A 17,257-nucleotide genomic window follows, 5' to 3' on the forward strand; every position below is an offset into this window, starting at 1 on the left:
TTAGTTTTTGGATGACTCATCAAGAATAAACTGATTGCAAATAATCTACTGCACCTATTGATAAAATGCTCTTTAAATCAAGTGTAAGCATTCCATACTTCAGTACAAACTGGGGCATTGGGATGGCTGCATCGTAAGATGTAATCTCTTCTCTAGATTGTGTTTATTCACTCCAACCCAGAAAAGAAAGAGGAAAGGGAAGAATTCATGCTCATTAGAAAGGATGAAGGAAAGAATAGAGGCTCATTTCCTTTTTTAAGAAAATGAAATCCAGACTTTAAAAACTCAGCTGAAATCTTTGTATTTATTTCACGGATTTCAGATCCGAGGATTTCAGAGGCCTGAAATGATATGAAGGCTCTATTTCTGCAGACAACAGTGTATTCTGTTCATGATAAATGGTTAAAGTTTCTGAAGTGTCCATAACAATAATTTTAAAAATCTAACTCTTTAGCTTCTCTGCTGCCTGATGCTATTTTGGTGGGGTGGGAGCACACATGGAGAGGTGTGTCAGTGTGTGAGATGGTCCACTTGCCTGCAATGTCCTAAAGAGCAAGATGGAATAGAAATGTATTTAAAAACTGTCATAAGAACCAAAGAACAGAATCAGAACACAGCTGCTTGTAATTGCTCTATTTATTAATACATATATCACAAATGTTCACAATATCAATGCATTCTTGTTGGCATGCTAGACAGAGGCATTATTTTTGAAGATCTTTTAAAAATATTTTGACTTGTTCCCCCTTCACACTCATTTTTAAATTGTTCTGATGAGGTCCTCAATGTCTATAATGTCAATGCAAGAAAAAAAATACAGAGAGAAGTAGTAAAATAACACAATAGCAATTAATTGGGGAAAAACAAAATTATCATGGCCTTCACGAGAAGCAACAACACAGCTTTGTAACAGGATTATACAGGTTTCAACTGAGAGGCAAAGATGCACTAAACTGCCTACACATACCCAGGTATGTAACAAGCAAGGAGGCCACCTAAAGCTCAGTTTCCTTCATGCATGACACATGCTTTTTTTCTCCTCATGGACAATTATCGATGTGTTTCTTTACATGTCTTAGGCAGCCTGAAGAAGGTAGGAAAGCCTTAGTAGAGGGAAAATCAAACCAAATGAGATTAAGTCAAAAGAACAGATAACTATCGTCTGCTTATCTACTTAAAGGTGTGTGGCATTTACCACAGTGAGGAGCTAACAGGAGCCTCCCACACTACATGCAGGGCCCAAAGGGGCCAGCGATGGTGTGATAACCAGTCACCGATGATGAGTTGCAGTTGGACCAAGTACAGATGGAGCGGCTGGCCCATGCAGGGCCTCGGGGTGAGGTTCACTAGGACTAGCTGCAGGGGGGCCTGGCTACACTCTGTGGCACAACAAGGCTTCACAAAATGGACACTACAAGTGACATGGGCTGAAAGGTGGAGCAGAGACTGGGTGGGAGTGTCAGTTGCACGTGGGGGGTAAGGGATAGGGGGAGCAGGGCAGGTGTATTATGTACTGTGCTCTAACATTCTTTGGAAGTCTTTCAAAGATTGCTGCAGTTCCTTTTTAAAACAGGTCTCTTATTCCGTCGTTCTTGAAAGACTAAGAGAGAAATTAGAACATGTGAGTGATTCACCAGTAACAAGGACTTGAAAAGAAAGATAACAAGCTGAAAACAGCATTTCCACATTTTCCACAAAAGAACCAATTAAACTTCCTTCCCAGAACCACGGAAATGAGATTTCTGCACAGGGACAAGTGCCACCAAGATCAGGTAGCTCAATGGCCAGGGAGTACTCCTGCACATTTGAAGGGTATTTATGTGTCCCAAAGGGGACCCCTCAAAATTAAACACTCCCCACTGTCACCTACCTTCTCCTTACACCATCTCATACTGATTGGCCGTGATGAACCGGGACAGACAGCAGGCCAGCAGCATGCCAATTAACTGTTGCCAGGGAGAAAAACGAAAATGAGAATCTCAAGTCACCAAACCACACCCTCTTAATTTTTAATTAATAATTTTATATATTTATGGGGGATAATGTGATTTTTGATATATGTGTATCACTAGACATAATTTTTTCAACAACCAAGTGTTTCTGTATGTAAATGGGGAAAGGGCACTAGAGCAAAAGATAAAACCTGATTTCAACCATGGGATCTCAGTTGTTGGGAGTCTAACTGCAGAGCCAACTGGAAGTTCTCAAACTGGCCATCATGTTCCAGCTGTAGCTCACTCTGGCCATTTAAGAACAACTTTTGACATTTAAGGAGTATTAAAATTTGTTCATGTTATGAGAGTAATAAAAAAATTAAGGAACACAGAATTTAGTGATATATTAACTAAAAGGCTAAAATTTAATTCAAATCTATAGCACATGCATTTGGAAGACTTCTCAGCATACTATGATATCTCAGTCATACCCAGCTGACAAAATAATAGTTCTTTCCTTGAGGCAAGAATAGAGACCCTATTCTTGATGAGGCACATTCACCAGTGGGGTAAGAAAGCCACAGCTTATGAAAAGGTAGGAGGGACTAGGGGAAAGTGGGGCTTTATATTCTGTCTCTTGACCATGTAGATATCTTAGGCCTAAGTGGGCTCATCTACACCCAGGGCCCACCTCCCAGTTCTTTTAGGGGCCTCAGGACAACCAGTGATGTAGTACCTCTACCTCCTCAGAAGATTCTAGTCATCCACTTGTCTTTGTGCCTTGATCGAAACTGTGGCACAAGTGAATCTAATAAAGATGATTGTGATACCCTCAAGACACCCTTAAGCACATCTTGTTCTGTTCATTAGAAAAGAAAATTTCCACTCATGAATCTGGAGGATCAGCATTCTTTAGAGAGGAGACCAATTGTACACTTGAGTCTAGAGGCTGCTTTCTCTTAGTCAATGTAGTCCCTTCTCTTTAGACAACTGGGCATGTTTTACTGGATCAGACCTATGTCACTAAAAGTGCGACCGCAGGACCAAGAGCATCACGATCACCTGGGACCTCTTTAGAAATGCGCATTCTCAGATCTCACCCAAGTCCTGCTGAATCAGATATGCTGGGGGTTGGGGCCCAGCAACTGGTGTTTTAACAAGCCTTCAAGGGCAGGGAACTGCTCATCCAGTCCACCTAATCACCCTCTTCTTATAGATGAAACACCTACTGCCACTTCAGGTCCCACTGTTGGTCAGGGAAACACCTGAACTCCATTCTCCTGGTTCTTAACCTACCCATGCAGGTTCCAGTTCTCATTTCTTATCTTCCTTTTTCAAATCAAAATTGTGCTGTGAAATATGCAAACTATAACCTCTTTCGGGTAAGGAAGCATCATCATCTTATTGGACTCGTCCTATCTCCTACCAAGGTTCTGGCCAACATCATTTGGTGCCATAAAATACATAGTCTCATGCACTTACTGCCAAGTGACTGAAGATACCATGGCTATAACCTTTAGAATATTCTGCCAAATGAGAAACTAAAATATGAATGTAACGACCTTGAACCTCACAGCTTGTCTCTTTTTATTAGAACTTCCATTTTCCAGGACCAACAAACAGCAGAACACACTTGATAATGTCAAAAATTAAGTAAGTGTCAGAGGTACATAACACATTCAGGTAGAACAAATTACAGTCATCCCTTAGTATCTGTTGGAGATTGGTTCCAGGACCTCCTGAGGATAGCAAAATCCTAGGATGCTCAAGTCCTTGATACAAAATCATGCAATATTTGCATATAAGCTATGCACATCCTCCTTTATACTTTAAATCATCTCAAGATTACTCATAATACCTAATACAATGTAAATGCTGTGTAAATAGTTGCTATACTATATTGCTTTTATTTGCATTATTTTTTGTTGTATTGTTATTTTCAATCCATAGTTGGTTGAATCCATGGATACAGAACCTGCTGATACGGAAGGCTGACTGTATTGAATATCCAGGCTGGAGTGCAGTGGTGCAATCTCAGCTCACTACAACCTCTACCTCCCAGGTTGAAGTGATTCTCCTGCCTCAGCCTCCTGAGTAGCTGGGATTACAGTTGTGCGCCACCACATTCAGCTAATTTTTGTATTTTTAGTAGAGATGGGGTTTTGCCATGTTGACCAGGCTGGTCTTGAATTCCTGGGCTCAAGTGATCTGCCTGCCTCTGTCTCTCAAAGTGCTGGGATTACAGACATGAGTCATTGTACCTAGCCTGTATTGAATATTTACCACAACCTGTACAATATTACAATCTCTGTTTTCCAGATAAGAAAATTGAGGGTTATGAGAGGTTAAAGAATACGCCCCAAGCTACACAGGTAATTCTCAGAGCTTAATGTTGTACCCTCTCATCCTATCTAAGAATAGCCTCAGCTCTGTCCTGCCCTCTACATAGAAAAGGTAAACAAGTCTTCTCAAGGGGCCCCCAAGAGAAAAGAATGACTGGCACATCTTAGCAGCATTTAGACCCTGGAGGAGGCCAGACAGGAGGATGAGGGTCAGAAAATGGATGGGTAGTAATAGGGTCTGTGTTTTCTTATGAGTACCTTTTCCTTTTGGATTTCACAGACTTAAGTCTTTTTGTTATAAAAGCAATAAGTGAATTCCCTTAAGGTGCTACCAGAGGCAGGAACAAGGGTGATCTCTGGCCTTAAAAGTTAATACAGCAGGCCAGGTGAAGAGGTCAGAATTATAATACTGGATCTATAGGAGCTGCCCAACTTCAAGCGAGTCACTCAACCCTCCCCTTCTGGAAAATGGCTCTACCGTCTTTACTTAGGACTACAATATTACATGATATGGGGAATTAATCCAGCCTAACAGGTTCCAAGTCTAGCAAAGCCCTGGGTCTATTTACCTTAGACACAGAAGTACTAAACACAGAAGACCAGAGAACACCCCACCACACACACACAAGCATATGTACATATACACAATGCCACAAATTGAACAATAAACATGTCCATGCCGAGACATCCCATGGTTCTTGGCTTCCAGGGCATTTTGGGGGTGGGGATAGGACAGAGGTGCTGTACACGCATGCTCCATCTCTCACTCTCCCCACAAGCCCTCGAGTGAAAAAGCAGTTGCCAAAGATGCAGCGAAGAGGCACTCTACTAAACAGATTCAACCTTCTGCTATAAATTTATAGGGCAGCAGACTCTGCCCATCAAGTCCAGACAAATGAGTTTTACCTTGAGAGGGCAAAGGCAATGGAAGTTTGTAGAGAGAAGTGTTTAATGCTTGACACAACCCTGTTGCTGTTCAAAAACAGCACTCGAGAGCTTTCAATTAGCTAAGTCAGCTAACAGGGAACAAAGTTCTTGCCCAGTGTATTAAAAGGCTAGACCCAGCTTAGTTTTCCTAATACTTTATACACCTTTAATCTTTGAGACAATAGATGTGCATGGCCGGTTTCTTCCAACAGATGATAGCATGGAGGTCATAAGAGCAAGCAAAGGGCAAGAAAAAGGTCGAGGGCAGGAGAGCAAAAGTGGGAGGGAGGGAGGGAGAGAGCTCTGTTCTTTCCTACCTACTTTGTCCCCTCTGTGGCCTCTACTTAGTAGAGCCTTCTTTATTATAGGAAGGCTAAGGCATAGGTCAGCACAACTGGTTCATCAATATCAGACAACATGTGCTAAATTTTACTATGACATTGGCTCGAAAATTTCTGAACACATGTAGCCAAAGGTCTGGTTCCAGGTCACTGACCAGGATCAGTAGGGCTGGTTCTTTGTGAATGGGCATCTGGTAAGTGGCCACCATTGTCCCAGGGATGCCCTGGATCTACAGACATCTGGAAGCCAACTTCAGCTTTCAGGAACCCTGAGGCTGATGGCACCATAAATAGCTGCAGTTCCTGGTGCATCTGGCTGGCAAATGCCAGCCACAGCCATTCCTCTCCCTGCCCGAACCTGGGAGTAGGTCTCAAGTGTCTGCCCTGCTGGACCTGCCTGGCCACATGGGTGAGCAGTACTGGCACCATGGTATGATGTCACTGGGCTTTGTGTTTTATCACCCCAATAACTATGTGGTACCTTGATGAGACCTAAACTCACTACAGAGAGTTTCAGAGTTGGGGCTCCTTAAGGTCAAAGCCCCTCTCTTACTGCCCTAGAGGGTCACAGTACATATTCAACAATTCACAAATCACAGATTTCTTAAGGTAGCACGGAGAGATTAATCAGGCCAGATAATTATTTGTCTAATCATACATTTCTTCATTGGGATGTGTGAGAGAAGAGTGGAAGAGAGGTATTAATCAGATTCATTACTTGGAGAAGGATCCATTTGATTCATCTCATTAACGAAAACAGGATCCTCCTATACCACACATACACTCATGCTCATGGCCACATGGGAATATTCTTGGATGATAAGGGGTTTCATTCATGAGATTCCAGGTTATTTGAGGCTCTCTTCTCCTAATGTACAGTATCAGCATAATGTCCCTTTATGGTTCTAGGATAGCTAGTAGGGGAGACTTCAGCAATATTTTTTTTCCTCCAATGGGACAGGCCTCCTCAAATGCCAAACACAAGAATGCCCTTTTGATGTTAACAATATGATGCTACACATACATGTGTTAAGTAAACAGGATGTTCCAGGCTGTCAAGTGCATCCTGCACATTTGCATCAGTCACCAGGGTTTGGGGATCCTCTAAAATGTCCCTCAGTCATTAGAGTGATGTTGCTGAGTATTATTATTGAAATATTATAGCAACTAGAATACATTTCAGAGTAGCAATTGCTTTTCAAATGTCTCTGGAGACTGAGTTAATTTGCATTGTTTGTGACCCCACTCTGGTTTGTCTATGTGTTGGAGTGTTGAGGGTTTAATTCACTTCATGGGCTTCAAAACAAAAACAAAAAACAAGGAAGCATGGTAAAAGATAGTTTTGAAATTGCAACAAGGAACGCACTTGTGTTGGCTGAGCCCACATGCTCTTGTGAGATAAAATGTTGCACAGGTTTTGTAACTGCTTAGGAAGAAAAGCTCTTCTACTTCTCTAAGGCTGTCTACTTGTAAAAAACAAACCATCAGGCTTAAAGTTCTATGCCTTAATCTAAGCGAGGGTTACACAGCTATGTTCATTTTGTGGTAACTTATTAAGCTGTAAACATAATTTATGCACCTTTCCGTATATTCCACATTTCAATTAGAAAGTTTTAGGAACAAACTGGAATAAAATTAAAGTGCATCTGCATTGCTAAGCAGGAGGGCCAGAGATACAGATGGGTAGGGAAAAAGTAATTAGAGTCTGAGATAGCCTATATAGAAATGAGAGTTGTGGTTTGTTGTAGACACCAGGTCCTAAACAAAAAGAAATAAAAAAATAAAAAAAGAATTGAGAGCTGTGGAGACAATACTCAGACAACATTAATCGGGCTTTGTTTGAAAAACGATCTGTTGGTCTGAACAAAGTCTGAGTTAAACATAAACAAAGTTTGCTCTTGCTTGTTAACTATACATGTTGATTATTCTACCTAAAGCCACATTATAGCAAGGATGTATCATTTGTCTGGGAGATCAGAAGCCTGTGGGACCATGCCCTGCCTCGTGGAGGTGGGCTACGTTTTAGATTTAGCTTAATCTTATTCTATCCTCCAGTGTGTGTGGTTTACTTAATTGGCATAGTACTTCTCCCATTGTTTTCTTGAGGGTAGGTACAGATAAAGGGCTATAAAATTTAGTACACAAAATTTTATTTCCTCTTAAGAAACCACATAAGAATAGTCAAACCTCTTCCAAATAGCCAAACTTAGAGATTAAAATAATGATCACAAGTCGAAGTTTGCTAAACTTAGGCTTTCTTTAAAAGGGAGAGATCTCATCCGTAATACACAGGAACTAAGAGAGAGCAAAAAAGGGTCAGGTCAATCAGTAAAAACACTTCCCCCAAATCCAGATCAGCCATTTGATGTTTTGAGTTGTTTATGATCCAATTATGCCAGCACGTTATTCAGTTAACCTCCATTTGACCTACAGAAGTAACCAGTTGTTTTTCTGGAGTTAGTCATTAGTGTAACTGTAACTGATATTCCCTTGATGACAAAACTTCATTTGAGTTGAAAAAGAAAAATCAATAAACAGATCACCTGAGGACTAATGAGCAAGGAGCTTTGACCCCATCTATCAGCTTTTCCCAAAGCACAGGAAGGCAGGCAGAGAATCTGGAGGCCAGGGAGGGAGGCAGAGGAAAGGTTAGACTAGGTTCTGCACAATTATGAAGCTACCTGGGAGAATGCGATTCCAAACGCCACTCCAGCGATGATCCCCATGTTAGTCTCCATGAAACTAGTTACCAGATCATAACAACCCTGGAAAGAGAAAGATACTGTCTTGGAGACATGTTTTTACTCAGGCCAAGCTGGGCTATGTGTACCCAAAACACTCCTAACATACACTTCAACCTTAATTCAGCAAATACAATTGCAACTCACTCCAGGAATTTATTAGCATTCTTTTCAAACTTAAAAAAATAAGAAAAGGTTTCAAACATACACAAAAATACAGAGACACATGACCCTTCCCCTAACATCACAAATTAACATCTGGTCAATCTTGCTTCATTTGAACCTCCCCAACTCCCATCCCATTTAAAGTCAATCCCAGACACAATTTCATCGCCAAATGTTTTTGTAGTAGGATTAAATTTAGCAAGAGATCTCTAAGATCTATGAAGCAAACATTATAGAGACAAAGAAGTAGACTTGAAAAGACATTCCGCATCCTTGAACAGGAAATCTCAGCATCATAAACATGGTTACTAGCATTTTGACAACGAATGACAAAATCTTGAATAAACAAACCGGAATCATCTGGCTACAGGGAAGTGTTTGAGTATCTACCAACTTTATGGAGTTTTAGGGTTCTTCCTAATGAGACCATTAGGATTTTTTAAATAGGGAAAACCTATGTTCTAGGGTCATCTTTTCCAGAGAGAGAGAGAATTTGTAAGTATATTTATTTGAAACTGGCCAAATCAACCTAGAGTTCTGAACTGACTTATTCAGCTAGGAAGACATGGTCCTTTTCCAGTTTTCTGGAAAAGGGCTTCAACTAAAATGTATAAAGTCTGTGACAAATAAAGACATTAATTTGATAAACAGATTAAAGCTGGTTCTTATTTATCAAAATGGCACACTAAGTTTTAACAACATTTGAAGAACAAAAAAACCCCAAGCATGTTTCCCCTCTTTAAGTTCAAATTTAACAATTTAACATTTCTCATAGCTTGTAAAAAATTCTGCCAATGCTGTGTCTTCTTTTAAGTGATATCTATATACATTTATAGTCTGCTTGCAGGGAAAAAAAATGGTGCATTAACTTACCAGTAGTGCTTTCAGACATATTTTCTTTTGTTTTTAAGTTCAGGGGTACATGTGCAAGTTTATTATATAGGTAAACTTGTGTCGTGGGGGGTTTGTTGTACAGATTACTTTGTCACCCAAGTATTAAGCCTAGTACCCATTAGTTGTTTTTCCTGATCTTCTTCGTCCTCCCACCCTCTACCCTCCTATAGGCCCCAGTGTGTGTTGTTCCCTTTGTGTGACATATGTTTTCAATGCAATCGACAAACTAGACTTCTTAGTTATCTGATGCAAATGTGAAGGCCAGGGTGGGAGTGGGAAAGGAAATACATTATCACTCATGGGGAGTTTTAAAATTTGATTCCCCATAGTAGAAGCTTACTGATTTCACTGTTACTAGTGAGACTCTATATCACATTTTTTTTCTTTTTTTCTTTTCTTTTCTTTCTTTTTTTTTTTTTTTTTTTGAGACAGAGTCTTGCTCTGTCGCCCAGGCTGGAGTACAGTGGCATGATCTCAGCTCACTGCAACCTCCGCCTCCAGGCATGAAGCGATTCTCCTGCCTCAGCCTCCCAAATAGCTGGCATTACAGGTGTGTACCACCATGCCTGGCTAATTTTTGTATTTTTAGTACAGATGGGGTTTCACCATGTTGGTCAGGTTGGTCTCAAACTCCTGACCTCAGGTGATCCACCCATTTCAACTTCCCAAAGTGCTGGGATTACAGGCATGAGCCACCATGCCCAACCTCACACAATTTTTCAAAAGGTAGTAGAAGAGAGAAGAATTTGGGTTACAAAGAAGACAAAATGAAAAGAGATGTGGATATTCTAACACTTTCCCAAAAGGTAGCAGCTAAGACAGCAGTTTGCCAGGCTGGCCATCATTACTGTATCTTCTCCCTGCAGTGATGATGAGGCTAAGGAATGAGGTACAGATCAGCACCAGTGTTATGTAAGCTCAAAATTTGGAAACACAAGCCTAATAATACAACCCAGAGAGAAGCAAAATGAGTATTTTCTTATTCTGCAAAATAGTTTGGCATAGATTTTTTGTTTGCGCACTTCAATTCTACACTTAAACTGAATATATTTTCTCAAGTATGATTTCTACTCCATTCTAGAAGATTTTAGACTTGGTCACATTATTTTTGGTAAGGCCACTCCAACTAGTAGGAGACACCAGAAAAAGGGAATAACTGCCTAGCATTAGTACAACTGTGACGAATAGTTCTCTCTAAACCTTGCTCAATGTATGGATCTTGAATGAGCAGTATTTATTCACCTAGGAGCTTGTTAGAAATGCAGAATTGAAGGCTCCACCCCAGACCTACTGAATCAGAATCTGCCAAATCCATGGGTTATTCCTTTTGACATATTTTTAATGAATTTTAAGCAGATCTCCAGACGCTTCACATGCCCATTAAAAGGTGAGAAGCACTCTTTTATAAGAAATATTTTCTCATTATTTTTTATTCCAAATAAGAAAGCAAGTTAATGAATCATATCAGTAATAGGATTAATTAAAATGAGAAAAGTGACTTAGTTTTTTTTTCTGTTTTGTTTTTAAACAATAAGAGACCAATGTCAAAATAAATGTTTGCCATCTCTGGATTTTTCTGTTATTTACTTGCATGGACCCCAAAGTTCATTTTCCAGGTCTCAGCACAGATCTGCATACTGCAAGAGCTGATTTAATACTACAACCACAGGCCATGTTTGCATTCAACCTTAAACTTTCCCCCTAAACTATGATCTTATCTACTCACAACAACCTCTCTCAATCTCCTAATACGAAAGTCTGGTTGTCAGGTGTGAGATAAATCTACACAGACCTGCTAAGTATCCTAGGAAACACTCAGAACAGTTCATTTGCTCACCCTCTCAGCATGTCTAAATCAACAGTCACCAATGGAAAACATCTGCAAGTGACTGACTTTAACTACTAGGAGTAGAACGCTAGTTCCAGATAGGTTATGGGAAGAGGTATCTCTGTAGCTGCCAAGCAGAATAACTATGTTCCTCTTGCCCTTACAAACTGTCAAATAATTCCTATGAAGTAGGATTTCAGCCAATGCTATTAGCCAAGTGAACCTGCAGACATTTCATCATCCTGCTAGCAAAACCAAAATAAAACCTGTCCCGAAATCCAAACAATAAATATCCTATTTAACTCTACATACTTTCCTCCTGTTCTCTCCCAGTTATCTGTACAAGACAGGTTTCTCAAGCTTCCTGGTAAGAGCCAAGAATCATCTTTCTTTGCTATCAGAGTACAGGGTCTAAGACACCACAGGATCTACAGGGATGATCCATTTATTCTAAATCATAGGATTCCATATAACTAGAATGTGGCAGTAGTTAAGCCTCCTAGGGGAAGGAGTCACTGGGAGGACGGGTAACATTTATGAGCATCTACTATTACCCCATCCCCATCTCCCACCTTGTATAGATTAGGTGTCTGAGATTTAGTCAGGAGAAGTAATTTGTCTCACAAGTTCAGGTGGGCATGAAATAAGAATGTCTAAGGAAACTTGGTAGACAAATTTTAGTTTTCATTCACTTTTTCTCCTCTGAGGGAGCCAGGTTGGAGGCTATAAGGTAAGTAAGAGAGAAGTTAAGCAGATCTTCTAAGTATTTGAGGTGGCCAGGAAAATATAAAGTTGGATTACAGTGGGGAGGTGGAAAGTGAGGTCAGTGTGTAGGTTTATCAATGAAATGAAAAAAGGTGACCCTATCTCTCTTTCTGGAAATAATTGTAAGGATTATAGATGCACTGTAAGATACGTCTCCAAACTTGTTTTTACATACTAACAAAAGATCCTCCCTATAAGAAACTGCTGCATCATTGTTAATAAAAGACTCCATGTGATCTAGAAGACAAATTTCACCATCATCATTTACATTACCGTTAACATGTATCACATGTGTCATAATCTGTGCCAGGTACTGTGCTTTTGACACTTTATCTCATTAAATCTTCAAATCAAGCACAAGGAGCATGTATTCTTATTATCCCCATTTTACAGACGAGAAAAGCAAGACTGAGAAAGGTTAAGTAACTTGACCGAGATCACATAATCAACAGTGGCTCAGTCAGAACTTCTACTGGAGCCTGACACTAGACCCCGTGTTCCTGACTTCTGGATCCTCAATTTTCACAAAAGAAGAGGAAGTTTGAGTGCCAAAAAAAAAAAGACTTGGTACTGCTTTCATGAATGACTTTCTGAGGCTCTGTTATATCAAATATCTCACTGCCATAGAGCATGTCTTGTCTTCCATAAATTGCAGTGTCTACCACATGCTTAGCACTTCATAAAATGGAAGCATAATGACACATATGGGTACTCAGTGGGGATGTCCATGAAGAAGCCAGAAGTTACCTTATTAACTAATAAGAGATGAAGAAAGCCTCAATGTTTGGGTTCATAAGAAAATTCAAATAGAAACAGATGTCCTTTTAACTTAGACAAGAAGCTGTCAGTACTGAATCTTACTGAACTATCTTTTCTCTCTGAATTATTCAGCAGTTGGTCCAGATCACATAGAATGTTGAAGGCATCATAAGAACAGAATTTTATCCTAGCAAGAAAAGATTTACCCCTTGACTGAATAACAGGAAGTAAACACAAGAATAGGTTTTTCCCTTCCTTTTGTTTACCAAAATATATTTTATATATGGTATTTCTCTAAACATTTAAGAATGTAGATAGATAGTCTTCACATGCAGTTTTATCATGTCTTCATCGTATTCTCTGTAAGGTGGAATGCAGAATTGATTTTCCTCTTCTCTGACTACTTAAACTTCATTTCCCTCATTTCCACTATGTACTAACTTTTAAATCTCATTTAGTCCTCTTTTTTCCCCCCTCTCTAATTTCTTTGGGAGTCAGGAGGTTGACAATGAGTTGAATTGGAGTTGCTGATTTATTTTCTTATGGCAGTAAACTCCCTAAAATAAAGGCCACCCTCCTAGCAGAAGTAGATGCTGTCTGTCAACTCTACTCCTCTCTTGCTGCCAAAGACTGACACCCAGCTGCAAACAATTTCATGTCATGTTTGGATGGTATATTAAGCAGAAGATGGACACCCCAAAAGAAGAAAGCCAACACTTGCTGTCTGACATAAGCATCAGGGTTAACAGGAACAGCTTGCTAAACCTTCCTAACTATGCCTCGTAGATCCTTGCTGTGGGAGAGAAAGACAAGGCTGATCTGAGTCACAGCTTTCTCTTTTAGAAGTCAGGAGCCTCAAGTACCTCTCCCAGGCAATCAAGGAACCACAAAGTAAGATTCTCTTTTCCTTGACTACTGTTTCAAATCTATTTATCATAATTTCACAGAAACAAAAAAAAAAAAACCCCTCCCAAACATTCACCACTGGTCCCATCAGGGCTGGGAGAAAGCAGGTACCTTCTGGTTAACTTTAGTGGCGGCCACAGTCAGATTGTGTAGATCCTGGGGATTACAATCGGTTTCGTTCATGCAGCAACTGGGGGGGATGCCATGATCCAGGAAGTAGGGGCTGGTGCTCCAGTTGGTATAGTTCTGCACGCCACAGCAGCTCAGCTATCAACAGGGAAAGGAAAATAATCAAAAAGTGGTAGATCCAATGTGGTCTCCTCAATCACTGCCTTGTAACTTTTACAAGAGAAACACAGGCCAAGGCCCTAAGACAACATGTGCAGCTTTGGTGAGTCAAGATGAATGGGAAGCTCCAATAACAATTATACCCATACCGATGCTTGTTTGATCTCCAAGAAGGAAGTCCTAGATTATATATCACATTGCCTTTCTTTATTCACCTCCACAAAGCAAAGCAAAGCAATGCTTCTGTGTCCAACTCACAATCACCTATTGATATAGATGTATTCATCCACTAACTCAGGACTATTGATGGGTGAATTGAGGCAAATATGGTTTCAAAAACCTCTCCACTGGGATCTCTACTAATAAGTAAATAAATTGTTCTTTTAAAAAGATGCATATACAGAAAGGGAGAGCCGCAGCTGGTAAACTATAGCCCAGGAGCTACCTGTTTTTGTAAATAAAGTTTTACTGGGACACAGCCACAACTATGTGTTCACATACTGTTTGTGGTTGCTTTTGTGCTACAGTGCAGAGATGAGTAGTTGTGACAAAGTGTATGGCCCTCAAAGCCTAAAATATTTACTACTTGATCCTTTACAGAAGAGGCTTGCCAACCCCAATATAGAGAACATTAAAGCAAATGGGGCAAAAATATAATTAATTGGTAAATCTGAGTATACAGTTCCTTGTAATATTCCTGAGACTTTTCTGTATATGTTGGAAGTTTTATCAAAATAAATTAGAAAAAAGACTGCTTCTGAAGTAAACAAAACCAAGAAAACCCAAAGCAAAAGCCTCATTAGTGATTCCTGATGGACGGTCATGCTTGAGTGCCAGCACCTGCCACCCAGACAGGAAATCTCTCTTCTATTTCCCCCATATCCTCTGCAAAACATCAGGTAGCTCACCCTCTTCACATACCTAACAGATCCTCAGTTTCTTCTAGGTCCACTCTATGCCCACTCCACTGCCCCGGCCAGTGAACACAGCTCACCTGAGCTCTCCACCCAGCCTGAAGACATTGATTCCAGAAAGCCAGCCTCTGGGAGCCAACCCTAAGCAAGGCTGTCACACACTCACTACCTAACTCCTTCCTAAGGGTTCAGATCTGAAGAGCAAATGAGCTGTCCGTGGCATACTTGCAACCCTTACTGATGCAAGGCACACTCAAGGGAGTGGTCCTCCTTGACACTCATTACCTGAATAACTGGAGCCTGGACAAGGACTGGGTGTCAACTCTTGGCAATGGAACTGGACTAAGAGTTGAAGAACGGGAACCAATAGCAAGTACTAGGCCAACCTACCAGCAGCCCATAAGTCTAAGCCCAGACCTCATAGGTAGTTCACACCCCCATCTCCTCTGGAACTTACGCTGCGCTGCACATGGTCCACTGCCCGGCTCCTCTCATCATTGCCATTGTAATTCTGCATAGCGTCCGTGTAAGTCCTCAGGAAGGTGTCCTTGATCTATGGAAGACAAGGAGGGATGTGATTGCAGCCCACCACAGCCCAAACTGACTCCAATTCTTACCAACTTCTACCCTAACATAGCCTCTTCTGAAAGTCTCTCTATAAATGTAGGCCAGGGAGGCAATGCCCCATTTTCTGACACTGAAAAGCTCAGAAAATTTACCAGGGGGGTTTTAAGCTCAGGAATTTAAAAAATTGTTCCCCTCAGCCTCAATTCAGAGAAAGTCTGACCTGCTGAATGACCTACTGGAGGGGCCTGTCCATTTCTGAAAGGGCTGTGATGATGAGCTGCCAAACCTCAGGCATGGGCTTTCTACTTATTTTCTTTGAATTGATTAATGCCCATCTTTCTATAACTTTCTCTGCCCTTACACAGGAGGCTCATAAAAGACAAACCACTTGGGTAGACAGGATGACTGATGCTTTGGTCAAAAACTGATCTCCGTTTTACCATAGGAGTGAGGCAAAACCAACTTTCACTTACCTGTCTTTAGTGAGGCAAATTAAAAAAAAAAAAAAAAAAGAGGATAAAAGACAAGAACTTAAAAGGTCAGCCGGGTGCAGTGGCTCACGCCTGTAATCCCAGCACATTGGGAGGCCGACATGGGCAGATAACTTGAGGTCAGGAGCCCTCAGCCCTTGACCAGTCTGGCCAAGATGGTGAAACCCCGCCTCTACTAAAAATACACACACACACACACACACACACACACAGACGCACACGCACACACACACGCACACACACACAAATTTAGCATGGTGGCAGGTGCCTGTAATCCCAGCTACTTGGGAGGCTGAGTCAGGAGAATCACTTGAACCCAGGAGGCAGAGGTTGCAGTAAGCAGAGATTGTGCTACAGCACTGCAGCCTTGGTGACAGAGCAAGGCTCTGTCTCAAAAAAAAAAAAAAAAAAAAAAAAAAGATGAACAAAATATTTTCTGTGAATACATTTGACTTTGGGGTAACTTTCAAGCTCTGTTTCCCTGAAAACCTGATGAAGGTGGAATGTCAGATGTGTTACCAGGCCACTGAGTTTGTGATAAAACTGACCCCCAATTGGTAAAATGTCTCCAGATTGGGAGGACAGCAAATGACAATAATTACTTGGTGGGAAGCTTGGGGCTAAGTATGGTGACTCTCCTAACTAGGCATATTCTTTGCTAAAATGCTGTAAACTGTGCCCATGGGACAGTTACAAGACAGAAACACCAGTTACATGCAGCTTCTAAGCTAAGGTGGCTACCACACCCAGCTGTGTCATCTCATTTCACTGCACTGAAGCTGTCTCTTAGGATGGGGGACTGTACATAGAATAGGCGCTAGACTATTTTGTGGACTCATGGTGGAGAAACAAGCCCACTGCTGCCTAGCAGGCAAGCTGGCCTTCCTTTGTTATGTCTTTCCGCTTCTGTTAAATGGCACTGAGACCTACTATCATCATGTGAGTTTGACTGTTGAGCCAAACTCAAGACCAGCTCTGGTGGTCACAGTGGCATTGTACCCTCCTCCCACAACATCCCTCAGGGTTTCAGGCAAAAGAGATTAGGTAGATGAGGATTTCCAGGCCCTAGGCAGCAAGCACCATTAAGAGAAAAACCCCTCCACAGAGCGCACTCCCAGCAACCAACAAGAGGGAAGTTCACAAGGGCTCAGGTAGGAGCAAGCCAGGCTGCTCCTGGTGTTCACACAGGCACAAGGGGCACTTATTAGGGCTGTTGAGGCTGACACTTCATCAGGTCTCACTTCACTAGAGACTGTGAATGGGGTTCTAATTCCAAATGCAGCACCCATACAAACTGGGTTTTGGGAGTCAGCTTTGGCATCTGGGATACTGTCTCTGGTAAAGGGGAAAAACAAGGCAGTAGGGGAGCAGAGAGCACACAGGCAACCTCAGGGG

The 17,257-nt window shown here is 41.2% G+C and overlaps 1 protein-coding gene across 1 annotated transcript in view; it reads right to left on the reverse strand.

The window, feature by feature from the left end:
- Positions 1 to 618: 618 nt before the first annotated feature.
- TSPAN7 (tetraspanin 7) overlaps positions 619 to 17,257 on the reverse strand; it is a 118,228-nt gene continuing 101,589 nt past the window's right edge. Inside the window, exons 4-8 of the mRNA XM_007991402.3 lie at positions 15,262 to 15,357; positions 13,714 to 13,869; positions 8,226 to 8,309; positions 1,871 to 1,946; positions 619 to 1,600 (exon numbers count right to left, since the gene is read on the reverse strand). Coding sequence (XP_007989593.1) covers positions 1,878 to 1,946; positions 8,226 to 8,309; positions 13,714 to 13,869; positions 15,262 to 15,357 — 405 coding nt within the window. The 3' untranslated portion in view covers positions 619 to 1,600; positions 1,871 to 1,877. The remainder of the gene's footprint in view (positions 1,601 to 1,870; positions 1,947 to 8,225; positions 8,310 to 13,713; positions 13,870 to 15,261; positions 15,358 to 17,257) is intronic.

This window comes from Chlorocebus sabaeus, chromosome X, assembly GCF_047675955.1.
Source record: "Chlorocebus sabaeus isolate Y175 chromosome X, mChlSab1.0.hap1, whole genome shotgun sequence".
In the NCBI taxonomy this organism is placed as follows: domain Eukaryota; kingdom Metazoa; phylum Chordata; class Mammalia; order Primates; family Cercopithecidae; genus Chlorocebus; species Chlorocebus sabaeus.